The sequence below is a fragment of the Perca flavescens genome, chromosome 17 (genome assembly GCF_004354835.1).
Source record: "Perca flavescens isolate YP-PL-M2 chromosome 17, PFLA_1.0, whole genome shotgun sequence".
Taxonomy (NCBI): domain Eukaryota; kingdom Metazoa; phylum Chordata; class Actinopteri; order Perciformes; family Percidae; genus Perca; species Perca flavescens.
This window is the reverse complement of record NC_041347.1, coordinates 1,463,400-1,482,980: the sequence shown is the minus strand read 5'-3', so window position 1 is coordinate 1,482,980 and position 19,581 is coordinate 1,463,400. Positions and strand designations below refer to the sequence as shown.

Below are 19,581 nucleotides of genomic sequence, written 5' to 3'. Positions count from 1 at the left end.
ATAAAGATTGTAATAGCCTGATGCTATTTATATGTTGTTGCATTGTAAAAAGTTTCGGTGCAAAGGACGGACCTATCCGCGATCGCTCTCCTTGGTTCTGCCCAAAAGAAGAGCGCTTTGGAATCTCCATTACGCACCATACCTGGCTGCGCTATAGCGCATCTCTCCTAACCTAAGGCCTATAGACTGTAAAAGTGGTCGGGAATCTAATATTTACCTAAAACATAGTTTATGAGAATGAGGCCGAATATTTCATAATTCTTTTCAACTGTTTTAAGTTTTCAACAATATACAGATCAACAACACTGCCTGACGGTTTCAATCAATACTCGGCCACAGAACATGTTCATTGACAACGTCAACTGTCATGTAAAACAAGACTCAAGTTATTTCCTATACTTTAGTGTGATGATTCATGTTAAAAACATGTTTAACAAAAATAAATAAATCGCATTAATAGCCCTAAAGCATTATTGGCCATAACAAGAGAAAACCATGAGGGAAAAAACAACTTGACAACAGTAACAAGCTGTTATAGAAATAGAACTGCGCCTGCAGCTTCTGTAGTTACGGTTATGAATTGATTATTTTAATCCATATATCTCATATAACGACATAATACAATACAGGCAGAGTAGCCACATACCTTACTGTTATCCTCTGGCGGTCCTACACAATTAAACTCAGCAGAAGAAGTGACCGGATACTTTAGCACTGGTTGAGTGGCGGGCTCATCCACGGAAGACGGATCCACAGGGCTATATCCATAGGGGCTATATCATCCACTCGCGAGGAAGAGGCAAAGGCGGTCGCGCTGGTCGCGCTGGCCGCGTTAGCATCCTGCTGTGGCCGAGACAAAGATGTGCTAGGCGTTGTGGATCTCAGCTCTCCTTCATCTCCTGGTTGCAGCGATGACTCTGAGACCGTTCGTGCACGTTTAAGGCACCTAAACAACGGCTGTTGCAACCTTGTCCTTTACTGGAAATGATTTTCACACTCTCAGATCACTGGGAGCTAGCCTAGCATACCTACCACCTACATCCGATCCGAACGTCACTGTCTGCTGAAACATTTAGACAATTTTAGCACAAACTATGAGATTATTTGCCGATTTTTAATGATTCTTCACCAAATTATAATATATTAATTAATTAATGTTTTTTGAGGAAATGTTTTGGGTGGCCCTGTTGAAAAGTGGGTGGGCCTAGGCCCGTCAGGCCAACCCATAACGCCGTGCCTGATTGAGACCCCACGAGGTGAGATCTTGCATGGAGCTCCAGTCCGAGGGAGATTGACAGTCATGTTTAGCTTCTTCCATTTTCTAATGATTGCTCCAACAGTGGACCTTTTTTCACCAAGCTGCTTGGCAATTTCCCCGGTCTTTGAGGGTCAGAATTCTAGCTGATAGACAGGTGTTCAAATACTTATTTGCAGCTGTATCACACAAATAAATAGTTAAAAAATCATATATTGTGATTTCTGGATTTTTTTTTAGATTATGTCTCTCACAGTGGACATGCACCTACGATGACAATTTCAGACCCCTCCATGATTTCCAAGTGAGAGAACTTGCAAAATAGCAGGGTGTTCCAATACTTATTTTCCTCACTGTAGTTGGCAAGTGCAAAAGTGCAGAATAATGGAGAAAATATGTAACAAAATTGGTTTTAAGTAAGGGCAAAAATTTTTTGTGATGTATGAAGGATGATATTCTTATACTTTCCTATGCAGTTATTTTCTATTTCTTGGAGGGCCGGTATCCTCTATGTATACTATGTCTAAGATTAAAAAGCCTGCTTTAAAACTTATAATTGCACGAAAAAATGTGTGATATGTAAAGGAGGGTGAATACCTGCTGAGACAACTGTATAGCTGATTTTCATAACATAATCATGTTACATTCAGAAGGTATTCTGTATTATGGTCTCAGGTCACAGTTATTGTATAATGTGTTTATAATATTGTAGACTGATGATGCCTGACATTTTCATTAATCTTTTTGATGTGGTAGGTGTTCCGTTTATCCTTATTACATTATTGTATCCACTGGTCTGTAATCACCTCCAGCTGTCTTCTTTCCTGATTGTACTGCTTTTCAGTGGGACAGAAATCTGGGCGCTTATACAATTTGTCAGTTAAACAGTCACAATAATCCTCCAACCATTTGTCAGCCCAGAATTTCCTGCCCTACATTAGTCCCTTCAGCCTGATGTGCTTTGAGTCACAGCTAAATGGGGTTTGCTTCTTGCAAATTAAGACATCCAGTGTTAATACAGTATAAATGGGGTTGTCTCTAATCTCAATAAATCATTCATCAACTCATTTTCCACACAATAGCAAGTCATACATTATCAATGAGGTTATCTCTGCGGTATTTGGGACACATACTATATCATATAGTATGATAATCATACTGCAGGGCCATGTATAATTTATAAGCAAATAGTAATACATCTATATGTCTTTTGAAAAACTAAAGTTGGTGTATATTCAGCAAAGGACTGCATTGCTCAGTATGCATCGTTCTTTTCCCCATTTGCAGAGTGAGAATGACGAAGTGTCAGTGATGACGCGTGTGGTGGTTGGAGTGGAGATGCTCCAGTGCAATAGGAACCCGAGGCATATGGAGTTCTCTGTTCCCAGTCTCTCAACGGTATGTACTTCTTTGGTCATGTTTTCTTACAATAGCTGTTGCCCAGATGGTAACAGCAGATGCCAAGATAGCCTGTGCACCATCAGACCCTCTCTGCATCATCATGTGTCAATCTCTTTAAAATACTCTAGCTGCCTTTATCATCATGCATGATGAAGAATTTCCTTGACATGAGATGTGCTATGCAAATCTGTGGAGAATCCCACTGAAGGCCCTTTGTCCTTTTTCTACACTTATATTGTCTTATACTCTTTCCTTCCTTTTCTTCACATAATCTGTGCATCCTGTCCTCTTTTGAATCCTATGCACTTGCCCCATTTTCCCCATAATCTTCCCATCACTCTCTACCCCCTTTTTCCTCATCCTTTTTCCCTTTTTCCCTTGTTTTGTATTTTTATTTTCCACTTCTCCATAATCCTTCTTCCATCTCATCTTTCATTTTCTGTGTACCCTCACTATTCTCATTCATTTGCTACCTTCCTCTCCATCCCTGATTACCTCCTACATTTGCTTTACCTTTGTTCTTTGCTATTTCTTTTTCCCACTCTTGTCCTTTCTTTTTCTTTGGCAATCATTTCTTCATCCCCTTTCTTTTTGACTTCAATGACTGTTTTGCCTTTCCTTTGCCTTTCACTCACTCCTTCCAATTTCTCCATTCCCGGGTTGCCTTAATTGCCCCTCCCACACACACACACACACACTTTTCCCTCCCCTGTTTTCATTCCCTTCCTACTTGCCTCCCCTACCCTCTCTCTTCTCATCTTTTCTCTCACTCAATCCTCCTTTCCTTTTCCCATACTCCTCTCCTTTTCCCTCACCACCTCCATTTTCCTGCCCTCCCTTCTTCTCTTTCCTCACCTAAAGCTGGTGAGCATGGCGTCTGAATGCAGCTGGACTGACGCTGTGGTGAAGTTGCATGTGTGGTGCCAGCTGGCTGCCTTCTGCCACAATGCCAAGAACCACAGCTTGGTGTTGTGCTGCACCAAGAACGCTCTGCAACTGGAAGAAGCAGCAGCAAGGAGCCTTAACACCATGCCCTGTGTTTTGTAAGTGTAGTTGGCTGATTAGTTTTAACGTTATTTCAACAATAAGAGAATTTTAGAAATGCTTGGGTAGATCTGTCTTTTTTTCTCTAATTCTTAAAAATGGGCAAGAGACAATGCACTTGATATGAATGTGTGCACTTTGTTATGGAAAGCACTAAAAGTAGGTGTTAGGAGAGGTTGAGACATTTGCTTCCAAAGCTCTCTGAGGAGCAGGTGACATCTTGTGCATATTCAAGAGTATTGCAGTTTATATAAATGAGCAAGCATTGCTTTCCATTTTTACATGAAGTCCCAATGTTTGAATTTCATGAATATGCAAAGTGTCAGTTTTCTAGGTAATGTCAGTTTTACATTTTGAATGAGTGAGTGACTTTGAATGACAGCTAATACATATCTTCATATCCCTAGGTATGGCCTGACTGCGGTGAATGAGATGCTGAGCAGTGCCAGTTGTTTGAGGGGTTTAAGTTTAGTCCATGAGTCCAATGGAGATCTACACACTTACAGAGAGGCTTTGAGGGTGCTTCTGTCCAGTGTCAGGTGCTGTTTACAGTCAGTTTATGTATTGACTAATGCCTTGGGCAGCTAAAAATTTGTTTTGAAAGATTTTCCCCTACATTTTTAAATTATTCACCTTATATGTGCTTGCTATCTTCTCATGTCCATAGCTATGCAGAGAAGGCTGAGAATCCAGCAATGTGTGCCACTGCTGCCAGGCATTACTGGAAAACATGTCTACCCCTGACACAAACTCCTGAGGATAGGTGGCAGCTCCATCAGTCCCTGGAGAAGATTCTGTTTGCTCTGGTTCATACCAACACAAAACATGCAAATGTAGGGACCCATCTTTAGCCACATTCATACATTATTATTTATTTTAGTGTCATGTATAGGCATGAGCCAGAGTTGATTTTTGTATTATACTTACTCCTTACTACATAAATCTTCTTTTTTATTGTGAACAAAAGCAAAACTAAATCCTTTTGAAGATACTTCTGTGATGTTTAGACCCTCCCAGGTCTTTATCAGGCAAATGGTCAACATGACGATAGACAATGTACTGTATACAGTAGATAACTGATGACATGTTGTAGTCCTAGCCAAGTGATCAGGCAAGAAATATACAGCCACACACAACATTAAAATTGAAATAGTTTTACAAAAGTTTTATAAATTGCAAAATGTAAATACACTATTTCAATATATATAAATATTTGAGCTATTTAAAAAGAGGTGTACAGCAGTTTTTGGGAGCTTTAATCTAGCGTCCTCCATGAATCTGTTATTCAGCAACACTTTAAATTTTTAGTCTTGCCAACTGCTGACAGGACAAAAGTTCCGCCATAAAAGTACTAGCAACAAAATGAATAGCAAGTGAGCAAAACGAGAATTGAATGACAGCCAAACTGACATTTCATGTTCTGCTATATTTAACAACTGTAGTTTAGTTGCTATTAAACTGAGTAAAATATGCTGCAAAGTTCTTAAACTTGCTCAGTCATGTTTAATTGATTATAGAATTGATGAAAAAAATGTTGAGGGTGCTACAGGGGAGAAGTGGGAGAAAACCTATCCTGCCTGCGGACAGCAATCTAGCCAGGGGGATAAACACTCGTTCAAATGCAAAATAACTCAATATCCATAATTCATTGATTCATCTGTGGTGTTTTTTTCCAACTTATCACAGTTCAGCTGTGCTGTGAATCACAATAAACAAGGAAAAAAGCTAACCCGTACAGCTGTGTCTTGTCTAAACAGACAATGTGATTATTTTTTTCTGCATGGGATGCCCAAGTATGAACCCAATAATGGGTGTGAAAGGAGATTTACAGATAAAGGGGCAGAGTGATAGACAGGGCAAGGCCAGATAGCAGTCTGTTATCAGTAAGCTTTAAGTATGACCAACTATCCAACATTCTTTTATCCCCTTGTAGCAACTTAAATATTAACCCTTTCCCTTTTGTTCAGAAACAGGGTAGAGTGAAAGGCTTGCTGACCTCGACAGCACTGCCTCTCAGGAGTTCTAAACATGAAGCAACAGGTGAGTGGTAAAAGGACCCCGACATGTTTCAACTGAAATTTCTTTTTGAATTTTGGAAGATAGCTTCATGTTTATTTTTTGTTTTTTTTGCTTGCTGTTGTGATTCTGATTGTTTTTCTATATATGTATATATAATATATAGATAAATCGTATATAGATGTTAACTTTTTGCCATTTGAAAAAAAAACATGAATTTGGATTTGTCTGCATTTAACACCAACTTAAGTTGAGTTAAATGGGACTGAACAACATCAGGCAGGCTGAAGGAATTAATTATTGATGGAACAAAAAAAAATGTATTTATTCCACAACAAGCAATTAAGCTTTGGTGCCTGTGACATTTGTATTTGGACAGGCTATTTGGACATCTGAATTTCTTAGATCTACATTGATAGTTACATTATTACCACACGCCTACATTAGATTACTGATTAATGATCTAAATATGCATTTCTGTGTAACCATAGATGAAGAGGACCTAATCCTGAGAGCAGCCATTTACAGCTTGTTGCTCCACAACCACATTGATAAATCAGCCTGGAAAAGTGCTTTGCAGCTGCTGGACCAAGCTATTAGAGACATGCCTCGCACCAGACACCAAGTGTGAGTAAAAAAATAAATAATGTTGGGCAAGAAGGGCTGGGGAACAAATATGAGAGAGACTGGCAAGGTAGATAGAAAGAAATCTTATTGTCCTTTGTGTTTTACCAGACCTTTGCTGAAACACAGAATTCTGGTAAAAGCACGACTGGGAGAAAATGTACTGACGGACATGCAGATGTTACAAGACGAAGGAGAGCAGTGCTGTTCATTTATGTGGCACCAGATGGCACTGTGTGCTGGCAGTCTAACCCAACAGCTCACCTGCTACCAGAAATCCATCACCTCTTTGTTGGTAATACCTCTGTTCTGGCACCATTTTTACATCCTTACCCAAACCTGATACATCAGCAGATTCACGCAGATCGATCATGCTTTGAATCTGTCATATTAGAAAGTTGTAGTTGTGAAGTTCATAATTTGATCTCCTGTGTAGTCTGACACTGAACAAAGGCAATATTTCTAGCAAGGTCTCCAGCACCATCATGTGCAGCCACTGTGTCATTGCAACTGTGTTTACAAGTGCACATTGCGATGACTTGGAATACCAGAGGAGATTGTTGGGATAGGTTAAGTTTAGTAGAGTTAGGTTTAGGATGAAATAAATGTGTTATACCATCAATAGGTGTCACTTCCAAAACATCCAAAAGCTCCAGGCCACAAAAAGGACTATTTCCTGTCAACTATCTAACATAGGCGAAATGGAAAAAATAAATGTTTTGATTGACTTGTGTTTTTGTGATGCCATTTGTGAACAGAATGTAGAGACTCAGTGGCAGAAGGCCAACCTTCTACTAGAGTTTGGAGAGTGGCTGTACTGTCACAACTTCCCCAAATGCAATGCCCAACACCAGGTCCAGTGGGCCATAGATATCCTTCTACACTTGGAAACTGAACAGGCAGAAGGAGCAGGTACAAATCATTGACTCACCTTGTTCACTGTATCATGACAAAACTTTGTAAATGGCTTGTGGGTTTTGTTAATTATGCTTTTAAATCTAGAAGAAAAGGTAACCGATTTAGAGAATTCCCCTTAACGCATAAATCTCAGGGGTCTTATGCCACATGGATTCAGTTGTGGCTGTGTACTTTTATTTTAGAAAATCCCTGAAGTGTTACACTAAGGGGAATGTATGGTTTTAAAACAGTCTAATAAGTATATACAAACAAATTTCAAGTTACATAACTCGCAAAACGCAAACTTGCATTGTTTTACAAATTATGTAACTTGAACTTGATTTGTTTGTTTTAACACCATATAGTACAGTAACGTCTGATCTGTCTGATCCAGGAGAGAGCCGTGCCACAGCTTTTTGATTATTGCATCAGCAATGTAATTCAGTGTTTTTACTTTCATTTCAATTGTTACCCTGTGTAAACATTAAACCAAGCAAATGTTGTTCAGAGGAAAAGGAACTGACCAGACAAAGACACTGAATTCTTAACATCCCATGTGGGTACTGCTGAGAATTGCATAGCATATTTAAAAGCCTGCTGTGAGAAGTCGTTTTAGTCTCCTGCTATGAGCCTCGTGAACTATTCCCAGAGAGACAAACTGAACACTGTTTACATAGATATGTGCCTGTGTATTATTATCTTTTTTTCTATAATTGCTAAAAATAATGGTAATGTTGGTGTTCAAATATGCTTACAGATTATTGTACATATCTGTCCTGTTTCCTGTTAAAGTCTTTGTCACAGTAAATGTTATATGTTATCTTTCCTCCAGAGGATAAGTCCAAAAGAAGGGATTTAAGCTCCGTTAAATGTGAGTCCCTGGTGGGAGTCCAGGGCTTGTTATTTACACAAAGTTTGTCAAATCTGAAGGAGGTGCGGCACCTTGACAGCTTGGTTCGAGCACACACTCTGCTCGCTGTCATGGCAGACAAGACTTCACTTGAGCACCAGCCTAACCTGCTCAGAGCCTACAGTTTTGTGCTTCAAATATGGCAGGTACTGTATCTTTACAACTTCACAACATTGTCCTAAACTCACCCAACTCTGACAATGTGGATGAGGCTTTCCTTCAAATGCAAATTATGTTTAAGTTGAGTATGGGACATCTATGTGCGCTGTTTGTCACTCCAGGTGTCCATGGCAGTGGCTTGTGAGATTTCCAATGAGATGGTAAAGAGCCAGCCACCCCAGCCTCCTCCCTCTGCTGGATCCAAAAAAGACAAAGACAAAGACAAGGGCAAAAGCAAAAAAGTAAAAGATGTAGGTCTGTGACTGTGTAACATACAGTGCTAGGTATTTACTTTTGAAAAATAATGCAGTTACTTGTTTTTCAGTAACTGTCAGCTATTGTTGTTCACCCTCTAAGTCTGTATGATGAAAAAAAATAATGCTTTGAAATGCTGTCTTATGATTTTTGTCATGTTCACTAGTTTCAGTATTTTATTTATTATATTCTTTACAGATATTTACTGAACTTTAATTAGTTGTGATTCATTTAAAAATGGTGACTGCTTTTTAGTAATAAAATATCAATTCTGTGTCTAATCTGTTTGACCAGCCTCCCCCTGCAGAAGAGAGACCTAAACCTGTTTCCTTGGATCCGGCAATTCCTTCCAGCCCTAAGGACTGGGCTCGCTACGTATGTCCTGACCAGGCCAGGCAGATCTTCAGAAGCAACATTAACCCCTACTGTATCAATACACAGAGCATAACAAAGCAGGCAGGACTCCATATCTTTCCTTTACATTTCTCTCAGTGTCATAACCATCTACCATACATGGTATTGTCACTGATTTCAGTCTTGTTTTTAACATAGCAGGGATTGTATGGTTATATATGATCAAAGGGTCAGCTGCCTAAAGCATCGATTTGTTATTGATGTCGCTCTAAGAAGCTGTCGTTTATTGGTCAAGAGGATGTACATTTATTGATCTGTGTGGCTCCAATTAAGATGTAAGGTTGAAAGCCAAGTATTCTGAATTCAATATGTGTTGTAACTGACTCATTAGTGGATCTCCAACCAGACTGGGATGACAGTAATGAGAGAGAATGATATATGATAGGATTTAATTCATTAGGAAATGCCGCAAACAGGTGAAACCATGGGCCGTTTCCTATTATTGTATTACAATTTTGTGAGTATCCCTGTGAGAATAAGATTTTTATTTTTCCATTTATTTGTTTTTTTGCTGTAGACGCAAAGCCTGTTTTATCTCAACCTTCTGGAAAAAGAGCTCCACTCACTCTCACTCGACCACCTCACCCTACCCATAATGCATCTAGCTGAGACCATTGCTAATGACCTTTTGGATAGGAGGAGCCTCTCCGACCTCTATCGACTTAGGTAAGAACATAGACTCCATAGATTTTACATGTTAAAGTCTTGAAGAAAAATGTTGTATGAAGCCTTTTGTAAAACTGCGGAAGTGAGGAATTACGTTTTATATAGTAACTTTGTTTTTGTTGCTTTGTTTTTTCCTAAATAGAATTGTGAGGACCTGTTGTCAGCTGGGTTTGGAGACACATTCACCATATCAGGAGAATCTCCTGAATATGAGTAGAATCCAAGAACAAGAGCAGATGGGGTATGTCAACTCAGCTATAGCAAAAAAATAAAATGTTTGTACATTTTGCTTTAATGATCTTACGATATGATGTTTATGATTCCAGGTGCCAAAAAGTGATTGCTGTTTTACAGGAGAGGAGAGGCCTTCACAAAGCTTACAATCAGGTCAGCCTGCTTTTCATAAAAGAAATATATGTTTTAAATTTGGCATCAAACGCTCCACAGTGTGGAGCAGTTTGATGGCATATTAATACATGAGGTTCACTGGAGTTTTTAAGCCAGTTATGTGTGATGATTTTTTAATTTAAAATTATTAATAGTTATGACTTGTCTTTCTCCATGTCAATTTCATATTGAAATCTACAAGGTTCATCCCATAAACTATAAAGACTATAACTTTTTTTCTTCAGTTGCACCCATTTTTTCACATGGTGGGGTGTGTGTGTGTGTGTGTGTGTGTGTGTGTGTGTGTGTGTGTGTGTGTGTGTGTGTGTGTGTGTGTGTGTGTGTGTGTGTGTATGTAAAGTGTCTTGCATCTATCAAAACTGTTAACAAGTTGGCAGTTTTAAAAATCATAATCCGTTTAAACCATTCTAAACCATTTTAAACCATTTTCAATTTAGAAAAAGAGTGAATTGTCATATATCTTGGTGATTTTTCAGAAAGGTAAGGTGGATAAAAAGGCTGCGTCTGGGCAACAAAGTATGGATGTGTGCGCTCAGGACATCTGGCTGGACAAAGCTGAGGTTTGCCTCAGCATCGGGCTCTTCCAACCAGCCAGGCAGCTCCTGGCAGAGGCTCACTTTGTGGCTATGGTGAGTTATTACACAGGAAGGCCGCAGTGTTAGACTCAGTCAGAATCTGACCAATCAGTCTTGCTCACATTGAATTTTCAAAAACATTGTTTTACTATCTTACACATACCAGACTGATCCATTTTATACATCTGCAATATTGACAAAAACACTGATAGCCTTACTATTCAGTCCTTCCAGGATTTTGCAGCCTTTTTTTTGAATTGAAAATTGCAATAAAAGTTGCGATGTCTTTTGTATTTTTGTTGCAATGAAGTTACGAGAGACAGTGAAAATTGCGATTTTTTGCTGTTGTATAGTTCTTTAAAAATAAAAAAGGAAACTTTTTTTTGGGGAGAATAAAACTACTCTGGTCTGAGTTTTCCTATTAGGGTGCTGCAAATGTTGGTATAATATTAAAATGGTTGGTGGATTTAAGACAAAAAATTATAATTTATTGAATGAATCAAATGTGTCAGTGGCTTGTTGATCTTTACATTGTTAGTTAATTTCCTATCCTGGGCTGGGACACCATTCATACGGTTTGATAAAGTACTTATTGGACTTTAAATTATCATTGCACTTACAATAACGAGCGTAGCTGTCCTCTATTTAGGTCATTGTGTCATCTCATCTGTGTTTGTGTGTGTGTGCGTGCGTCAGTCGCAGGGGGAACTGAGCAGCAGCCCCGCCCGCTGCAGTCAGCCGACGGATTTAAACAGAAGACGCTTTCAGCGACTTTAGAGTGAAAAAAAACGTTACAGCGGACCTTGATGTTTAAATGTATACAGGTTTGCAGGACGGTCTGAAATGTCTTTTGCTGTACGTTTTGTTGGTAAATGTGAGATCTTCAAGTCACACACGTCTCGTCTTCATATCAAAAACGAGGAAATTAATTTGGCGTTGTGCGTGTGTTATGTCAACCCGTTCTCACTCCCGCTTGGTCAGTGGCTGTCAGAGTCACATACTAATACAAAGTCTGGCACGTGGGACTGCTGGGATTGGTTGAAGTCGCGGGAAACTTCGGTTATTGGTCAAATTTGCGGAAAAGTTGCAGTGACTGGTCAAAATTGGGAGTCGCACCAAATTCACGGTGATTGGTTGAATTTGCGTGAATTGTTGTGATCGCGAAATCCTGGAGGGACTGACTATTGGCCGTTAAGTTATGCCCACTAAAATAATATTATAATTGTTCTGCTAATTTTCTTCTTCATTATAACTCTTTTTTTAAATTTGTCTCTGTTCAGGAGCTCGGAGACCAGAAAGCAATGGCTAGAAGTTTGCTCAGTCTGGCCATTCTGGCTTGTGAAGAGCAGGACAATGCCCTGGCTTTGAACCTGCTGGATAAAGCCCAAGCCCTTGGTGGGGATGAGGAGTTCTGGTACCAGCTCACCCTCACCAGGGTCAGAGCTGTAGTGGGCCAGAGAGACGAGGACGCAAACATCAAGGTATACAGTCGAATTACTACCTTCCAACAGCCCTTTTTGAAGTGAATACTTTTCCCATCATGGCTTTTTTCTTTCACAGGCTGGTCAGATTATAAAACAAGGCTGTGGTGCTCTGAAGCTGGTTCTGGAGCAGCAGGTTAACAGAGTCCCAGAAATCACATTCCTGATTACCTCATTAGAGATGAGGTAACCCCAAACTTCTGTGTTCAATCCTGCTAAATGTATCATTTTTCCTGGTTAAAATGCTAAAAATGTGTGTTTGGCCTAATGCTATATGCATTTAAAGGCCTTCCTGTTCAAAGGCACAGAATATAGGAAGAAAGAATGTAAAAGCACCGGTTTTAGCACCACAAACTGATCATTGTGGCAGATGAAACTACATCTAAAATGTAATGCCTGGAAAAAGAACACTGTTTTATAGGACCTATAATTTGTATCTCTGCCGGTGTCTGAATGTATCATGACTAAACTTAATATGGATATTATACTCAATCAAAAGTCAACTTTAACAAGTGAAACCTACTTTTAGCATGTAACTGCATGCATTTAAACATCCAGTCAATGTCATATTTTAAACAGGGTTCCCACGGTCATGGAAAACCTGGAAAAGTTATGGAATTACTTGAATCCTTGCAAGTTTTGAAAATGTCATTGGATTTGTTAAATTTAATGAAATCTGTGGATAACCTTCCACATAATGTAACATAAGCTGTTGATGTAATGTAGCTTTAACATGCTTCAAAAGGTTTTGTTTACCATCAGAAACGTTTCTTCATTTTCTCAATTTGACCGAAATAAATAGTCATGAAATATTCTGAAAATGCAACATAAGTATATGTAGCATATACTTATGTTGCAGTTTCCGCATTGTTAATCAGACTTGCATCTAGAAATTAGTTTACAATCCTCCTCCCCCTCTCGCTATCTCTAGCACTGCCCAGGACGGTTGTGATTAGTTTGAAGAAATGAAGACAAGTCAGAGATTTTAATTCCCCTATCCCTTAATAGATAAGCTATGTAGCCAGGCCATAATCCAGCGCTGACACAGCACTGTGGAGATAGGTCTGTCAATGCCAGACTAAGAATACACTGATAGTACAATCGGTTCTGTTTTCCCTCATGTTTGAACGCCAGTGCCTGACTGATATAAGTGCTTGTAAAGTATAGGACAGTGTATTGACTGTGCCTGTAGTTTGAAGTATTTGAAGTGAATATGAACATAACTAGTTTCAGAAAAGGTTGCTCTTTATGTCCATACAATAATTACCATTTGGAGTTAATGGGCATGGACTGTACATTTTATTGTGTCCTTGAAAAGTCATGGAATTCTTTTTAAATGCTTAGCCAGACACACTCAAATAAGTTTTGACTTTGACAGGCATTCATGTAATCCTGATCTGATGAGATGTCTTGTGTTCCAGAGGTGCCATCGAATGTATACGTTCCCTTGGTGGTGGTGAACCTGGAGGGCCACTCAGCACCGAGGTTGTCAAGAAGCTAACGGCTGCCTGTGATACACTCAGAGAGTGTGCCAGTGGCTTCACTAAACTCAGCTATAGAGAACACGCAGCAGAGGCACATGTAGAGTTCGCACATGGTCTGAGGTTAGTGCATCTGCAAATGGAACAACAAATCCCCCTCCCCCTTTTTCGATCTTTTTCGCTCTTTATTTGATTTGATTTTTGGATTTTGGATTATTAATTTATTTATTTATTCACGTAAAAAAAAAAAAAAAAAACCAACAATGATACATTTAAGAGACATTAAAGGAGAATTCTGGTCGATTTCAACACGTACTGTAGCTCTGATGTTTGTAAATTTGGAGTACTGTCAGTAGCGAGAAAAACGAAAAGAATCGGTGTTGCCTACACCGTGTTATCCTCCTTCTAAATTTTGCACTCAGGAGGCTGAAACAGGCCAAGTTTTAAACGTGCTTTTAGCCTCTTAACATGTTCGAAATGCCATTACAAGTGCCTAACCATGTGAAGTGATTCCTTCCGAGTGAACACGGTGAATCTGACTGCATTATATGTGAAAGAAATGCATACAATTTGTGCTGATTCAGCTCTGTTTAGTTCCGGTGTTGAGAAGACAAGACGAGTGCTTCGGGACCGTCTACAAACTACAACACCGAAAAGAGATAAAAAACATATTTTCAAAAATAGGCATATACTTATTTTTTTAAAGTAAGTGCTGTAGTACAACTAGCAGGAGACAAGTTATAATTGAGTTAAGTTTGGAGACACTACCTTATTTAATATATTTAATATATTTTTGTTGTATCTCTTTTCGGTGTTGTAGTTTGTAGACGGTCCCTAAGTCTTGCTGCCTATAAATTACTCGTACTTGCCACGTAAGAACTGTTTGTACGAGTGGTTCTTGTATTAGGCCCAGTGTGATTTGTCTGTTTGACTCAGGCTCATTTGATGTCTCACTCACAAACTGATACTTTGTTTTCTTTGTCTGGTCACTCTTAACAATATTGTCTTACAGAATCCTAGCCAACCATACCACTTATACAGAAGACAAACAACGCTTTCTGCTTGATGGCCTTTCCCAAATGCAGCTAGCTGTTACAGAGCAGGAACATGTGGCGTTGAATGCTCAGAGACTGCTCACCTCACAGGAGGAGGTAAATAAAGGGCATGCATGTTTCTTAAAAATCCATCTTTCACTGTGATGAACCATGGGAGGCATTTCATCTCTCACACGTTCTGGCATTATCCACACTTTTAACCAGTCTTAGCCACTCTACTCAGAGGCGTAGCACAAAGTTCTGGGCATTATTGAAAGGCATTCTCAATGGGCCCCTCCCCGCATCCACAGCTATTCATTCTAGCATATTTTTGCCCAGTCCAACACCCCTGACTCTACTTAACTTTCCTTCAAGGACACTGATCAGCACAGAAGGTGGCTGAATATGAACACCAGAAATAGAGAATCAAATTTTTCAATTTTTCAAAGTGTGGAAGTGCATTTGCTCGGCTGTTACCCTCTAGCTCAGAAGCTGAGAAGCTGAGTTCTGGCTAAAATTGCTGGCCCATTAAGGATGTGCAGATGGCAAAATGTTTGATCCTATTTAGAGAACTTGTATCTGAACATTTTTTTCAGTTTTGAGGGAAAAAAGGATTTTCCTGTGAAAAGCCCTTTTTAATGGCTAAATGACAAAGAGAGAGGCTTTGTTTGTGCTTTCCGAATCTAATTTCCTAAAGAGTCTAATTGACCGAATCACAGTTAAGCTGCTGCATGAGGTTAATAAGGCCCTGTTGTGTCACTGTCGTATTCTGGGCTTCTTGGCTGTGTGATATCTTAGCTAAATAGATGTGTGTATTGCTGTTTATATCTTAAAGATGTTTTGACACAGATAAAGCCTCCACTACTGTTAGTTGTCAACAGCAGATGGCTATTAGAATCCTATTTTATCCAGACACTATACAAGCTGTCATACAGATGAAGTTATCTGAGGGCTTCAGTGCCAGAGATGGCCTGGCATTACACTGGCTGCAGCCTTGATTTTACATGTTGATAGAATCATGAAAGAAAGATTGATTGAACTCTCACACCTGCTGCTTGCTGTATTAAGTTTTTTATTAAATTGTCTGTGGATGTTTGACTCAGCCATTGGAGGCTGGATTATAGCAATGTGCTTTCAGCAGATGGTGCTGCTGCCCTGGTAAATTTGGCATCCAATCTGCTTTGGAAACGAGAGAAAAAGCTGAAATGTTCATTTATTAATCTTCATGAGCTGGGCTTTTGTTCCATATTCAGTTCTGTCATGTTTAAATTAGTGGTTTTCAGTCTGATTCAGACCATTGCCCAAATTTCTCATTTGCCTTGTCTCATAATATGTGATCACACATCTTGTCTAAATTACTATTTGTCTGTGAACTCATCATTACAGTCTACTCCTGCACCCTAACCTGCCACTTGAGAAGTGTTTCAAATTACCATTTTAATTGTAGTGAGACTTTTTAATATTATAAAGAAAAGGTGCTTCTGATTTCAAGTTGACAGCCCATTGAAATAGGAAAACAAATAGACTGCTGTGGTGTTTTATCTTTTAAACTTGAGTTACTGGAGTTTTCCTTTACTGCATGTTTGACTATAATTTTGAGTGCATTTTCTCTTTTTTGTTTTTATGTTGGTGCTTTTATCCTTGCCAGAGTCATGGACTGTCACTGAAAGCCATGCGGAGGTTGCTGCGTCTGCGAGTGGCTCTGGCAGAATTTTGTCTGGCCGTGCTGGAGGAACATTGTGCTGAAGAGAAACGCCAAGCTCTGGCCCACGAGAGGAAGACCTCTGCTGAGATAGCACTTGAGGAGTTTACACGCTGCACACCTGAGCCCAATTCTATAAAACAGGTTAGACAGTAAACACCTCAAACCTGAGTTAACTGTTAGATATAATCTACGACTGCTAGATATAATCACCTTGCATGGTAATGATGTAGACTGTAGTCTTGCCCTATAACACCAAACAATGTAGCAAATTAACAGATTATGCCAAAGCACTTTCACACTAACAACCTATTGCATTACCTGGGCATTTCTTTATTATTAGGGTGTAGCATCTTATTTCAAAGGATTATTAATTATTTTATCTTTATATCATCAATGAATGAAAAGACTGATACCAACTATTTATTCTACTCAGAAATATAGCGTATACCTGTGTCCCGTAGAAGCCCATTGTTGTCCAAAAACTAAAAGCATTGCTTTAGGGCAGCCATTGTCAACTGGTGGCCCGCGGGCCAGATCCGGCCCGCCAAAGCTTTTAGTCTGGATAATCACGAATTCAGAAAATGTAAAGGGGAAAAAATGCATTCTGTTATTTAGCATTTCAAGCATTTACAGCAGGTAACATTACACAGGTAGAGCAAAAACCCAGCCCCCTGTATTTGCATCTCTATTCACATGCCCGGATTCTGTACAGCGATGCCTGCGCTCCACACACACAGCTGAGCCAAGATGTGTGTGCGTTAAAACACACAGTATCTGACTGGGAACGATACAAAGAGGTTAACCAATGGCCGCTGGGGCATATTAACTCACGCTAGTCTCGTTACTGTAAGTAGGCTACAATAAAATCTTTGTGAGTAAAAAGTCAAAACTTCATCAATGCACTCACCTGTGTAGACTGTTTTACGCAAACACGGCTCTACTCTGCAAATAGAGAATTTTTACAAACAAGCTAAAACAAAATCTATCAGTTTGTAGTCTAACTGTTTCTTAGTTTGCCAGGAAACTTGCAATTTGGACAAATTCTTATGAACTTAAATGCCGGCTGAGCGAACCCTCCTCTCCGCTGGAGCGGTAAATCTATGGATGTATTAAGACCAAAACAGATGCATGTGGCTACTTAATATGCACGTGAATGACGCGACCATTATGTTTGCGTTCTTCATTCTTGATGATGATGCTGGTTGTATTATTTTGCAACAACATCGTTTCATTGCAAATGAGGCATACATGACGAATGCGTAGCCTGCTTATCAGTCCATTCATCATTAAAGCTGGGCTTTTCCACGTCAACTTTTCGCTTCAGCCTCTTTGACGGTGACATGTTTACCTGACAACAGCCGTTTCTTTCTGCAGGCATTTTCCACCAATCAGGACGCTGCATACTACAACCATGTTTCCTAATCACAGACTTTAACCATCACTTCTCAGTGAACTACCTCCTAGTCTGAGATCTTTTTCTACTTAAAGAGCCAGTTATCATTATGAAGTTTCCATGTTTTTTAGGTGTTTGCTCACACTAATACATGTAAAAAAAAGAAAAAAAAAGAAAGAAAATATATATATGTATATATATATATATATTAGAGCCGGGACTTTAACGCGTTAATTAAGATTAATTAATTACAGACTTTAATGTGTTAATTAATTACACAAAAAATAACACATTAAACATTTTTTACGCATTTTAATCACACTTATTTTTGCACCGCGGGACGTTTCTCACTGGATGAGTTTCGGCGGACCGATTATACTGGAGCACCAACTAGCGTTCATGACTTCAGACCTTTTATATACTGTATGTCAATGCTTCAGACAACAACAAACCACGGTGAACATGAACGAAGAAGCTGACGAGACCGCTTTGGTTGGCTCCGTGGATGGGAAATTTTGTTATAAAAAACGAACGGATGGAAGCGTCGATTAGAGCATGGTTGTGTGCAAGCTATGCAACAAGGAATTCGCATATCACCGCAGCACATCGAGCCTCAAGTATCACCTCGACGCAAAACATTTAGCAGCTAACGTGGACGTTAGCCCGACTCCGAGTACAAGGACCCACACCCAACCCACACTCCACCAGATGACTGGTTTAAGGACCAGGGTAACTAAGTCTGAATGTACTTGAAAGTATTGTGTTTTACTTAAAAAAACATAGTTTACAGAAGGTCTACCTACCTATAGGCTACCTGAATTTCTGAAATTTACTATATTTCTAAATATGCTATTGCTACACTTAATGGCAAAAATTGCACTGGTCTGCTGGACTTGGTTGAACAAAAATAAACAATATTGTGTTGCTTAAGCTTATGTATTCAGTCATTATTCAATGGTATACTAAAAATCCATGTGAAAAAAATTACTTCTCACTGTTCTCAGGTCAAATATTTATGCAATTAAAATGCAATTAATTTCGATTAATTAATTACAAAGCCTGTAATTAATTAGATAAATTTTTTTAATCGAGTCCCGGCCCTAATATATATATATATTATATATATATATATATAAATATAATTAGCAAGAAAGTGAACATTTCAAACAGAAATAGGCGTATTAGATATAAATTCATTTTATTTTCTTTATTTGAAAGTCCTTGGAAAAATGTAGTTGATGACCCCTGCTTTAGGGCAAATATTTCTTCATTACAATATACATGACTTGTTTAGGTCAGCATATATAGATGAGCTGTTAAACTAGATAAATATATATTTAAAAACTTAAAAACATGCACAAATCACACATACACAAATCAGGGCTGGAAAAGATAGAAACATTCCATGCTATGTAACTCAGATTTGCCCTGTCTAAATTATTTCAAGTTTCATGTACAGTATAGTATTGAGGACAAAATGTCCTTAGGGCACAGGAAGTGACACATTTACACTTCAAAGAATACAAAATATTACTCTAAACATTAAGAAGATAAACATCCATGTTGATAAATTCTGGCTTACTATGTTGGTCAGAAAGTTGGTTGCGTATGATTGCCATTTGGGGACGCTAACGTGCAAAGTAACACCAGGCTGTTTTGTACTTTATACCCTTATCTGTGACCACTCTCACTCACCCCTCCAGCTTTATTGACATGTAATTGTGTATTACTATCACTGTCATAACCAAACCGAAATCAAAGTGCAGCTACAAGTCATCACTCCAAGGTGGCTTTCCACCAATGTGTTCATTTGGGACACCACTGCCTAAGAATTAAGTTGTTGGGAGTGTCCATTAGAGTATT

General features: G+C 39.0%; 1 protein-coding gene across 6 annotated transcripts in view; it reads left to right on the top strand.

Annotated features, from left to right (window-relative positions):
- Nucleotides 1–19,581, top strand: part of cfap46 (cilia and flagella associated protein 46) — a 69,553-nt gene that overhangs the window by 28,346 nt on the left and 21,626 nt on the right. For 5 of the 6 annotated variants that reach the window (XM_028603724.1, XM_028603722.1, XM_028603721.1 and 2 more), the window contains exons 21-40: nucleotides 2,543–2,653; nucleotides 3,518–3,699; nucleotides 4,108–4,239; nucleotides 4,368–4,533; nucleotides 5,668–5,740; nucleotides 6,208–6,343; nucleotides 6,452–6,635; nucleotides 7,099–7,252; nucleotides 8,070–8,293; nucleotides 8,429–8,557; nucleotides 8,856–9,017; nucleotides 9,493–9,641; nucleotides 9,784–9,882; nucleotides 9,968–10,028; nucleotides 10,526–10,678; nucleotides 11,905–12,105; nucleotides 12,185–12,291; nucleotides 13,527–13,709; nucleotides 14,599–14,737; nucleotides 16,269–16,466. In XM_028603724.1, coding sequence (XP_028459525.1) covers nucleotides 2,543–2,653; nucleotides 3,518–3,699; nucleotides 4,108–4,239; nucleotides 4,368–4,533; nucleotides 5,668–5,740; nucleotides 6,208–6,343; nucleotides 6,452–6,635; nucleotides 7,099–7,252; nucleotides 8,070–8,293; nucleotides 8,429–8,557; nucleotides 8,856–9,017; nucleotides 9,493–9,641; nucleotides 9,784–9,882; nucleotides 9,968–10,028; nucleotides 10,526–10,678; nucleotides 11,905–12,105; nucleotides 12,185–12,291; nucleotides 13,527–13,709; nucleotides 14,599–14,737; nucleotides 16,269–16,466 — 2,943 coding nt within the window. The remainder of the gene's footprint in view (nucleotides 1–2,542; nucleotides 2,654–3,517; nucleotides 3,700–4,107; nucleotides 4,240–4,367; nucleotides 4,534–5,667; nucleotides 5,741–6,207; nucleotides 6,344–6,451; nucleotides 6,636–7,098; nucleotides 7,253–8,069; nucleotides 8,294–8,428; nucleotides 8,558–8,855; nucleotides 9,018–9,492; nucleotides 9,642–9,783; nucleotides 9,883–9,967; nucleotides 10,029–10,525; nucleotides 10,679–11,904; nucleotides 12,106–12,184; nucleotides 12,292–13,526; nucleotides 13,710–14,598; nucleotides 14,738–16,268; nucleotides 16,467–19,581) is intronic. The other variant, XM_028603723.1, reaches the window with a different exon arrangement.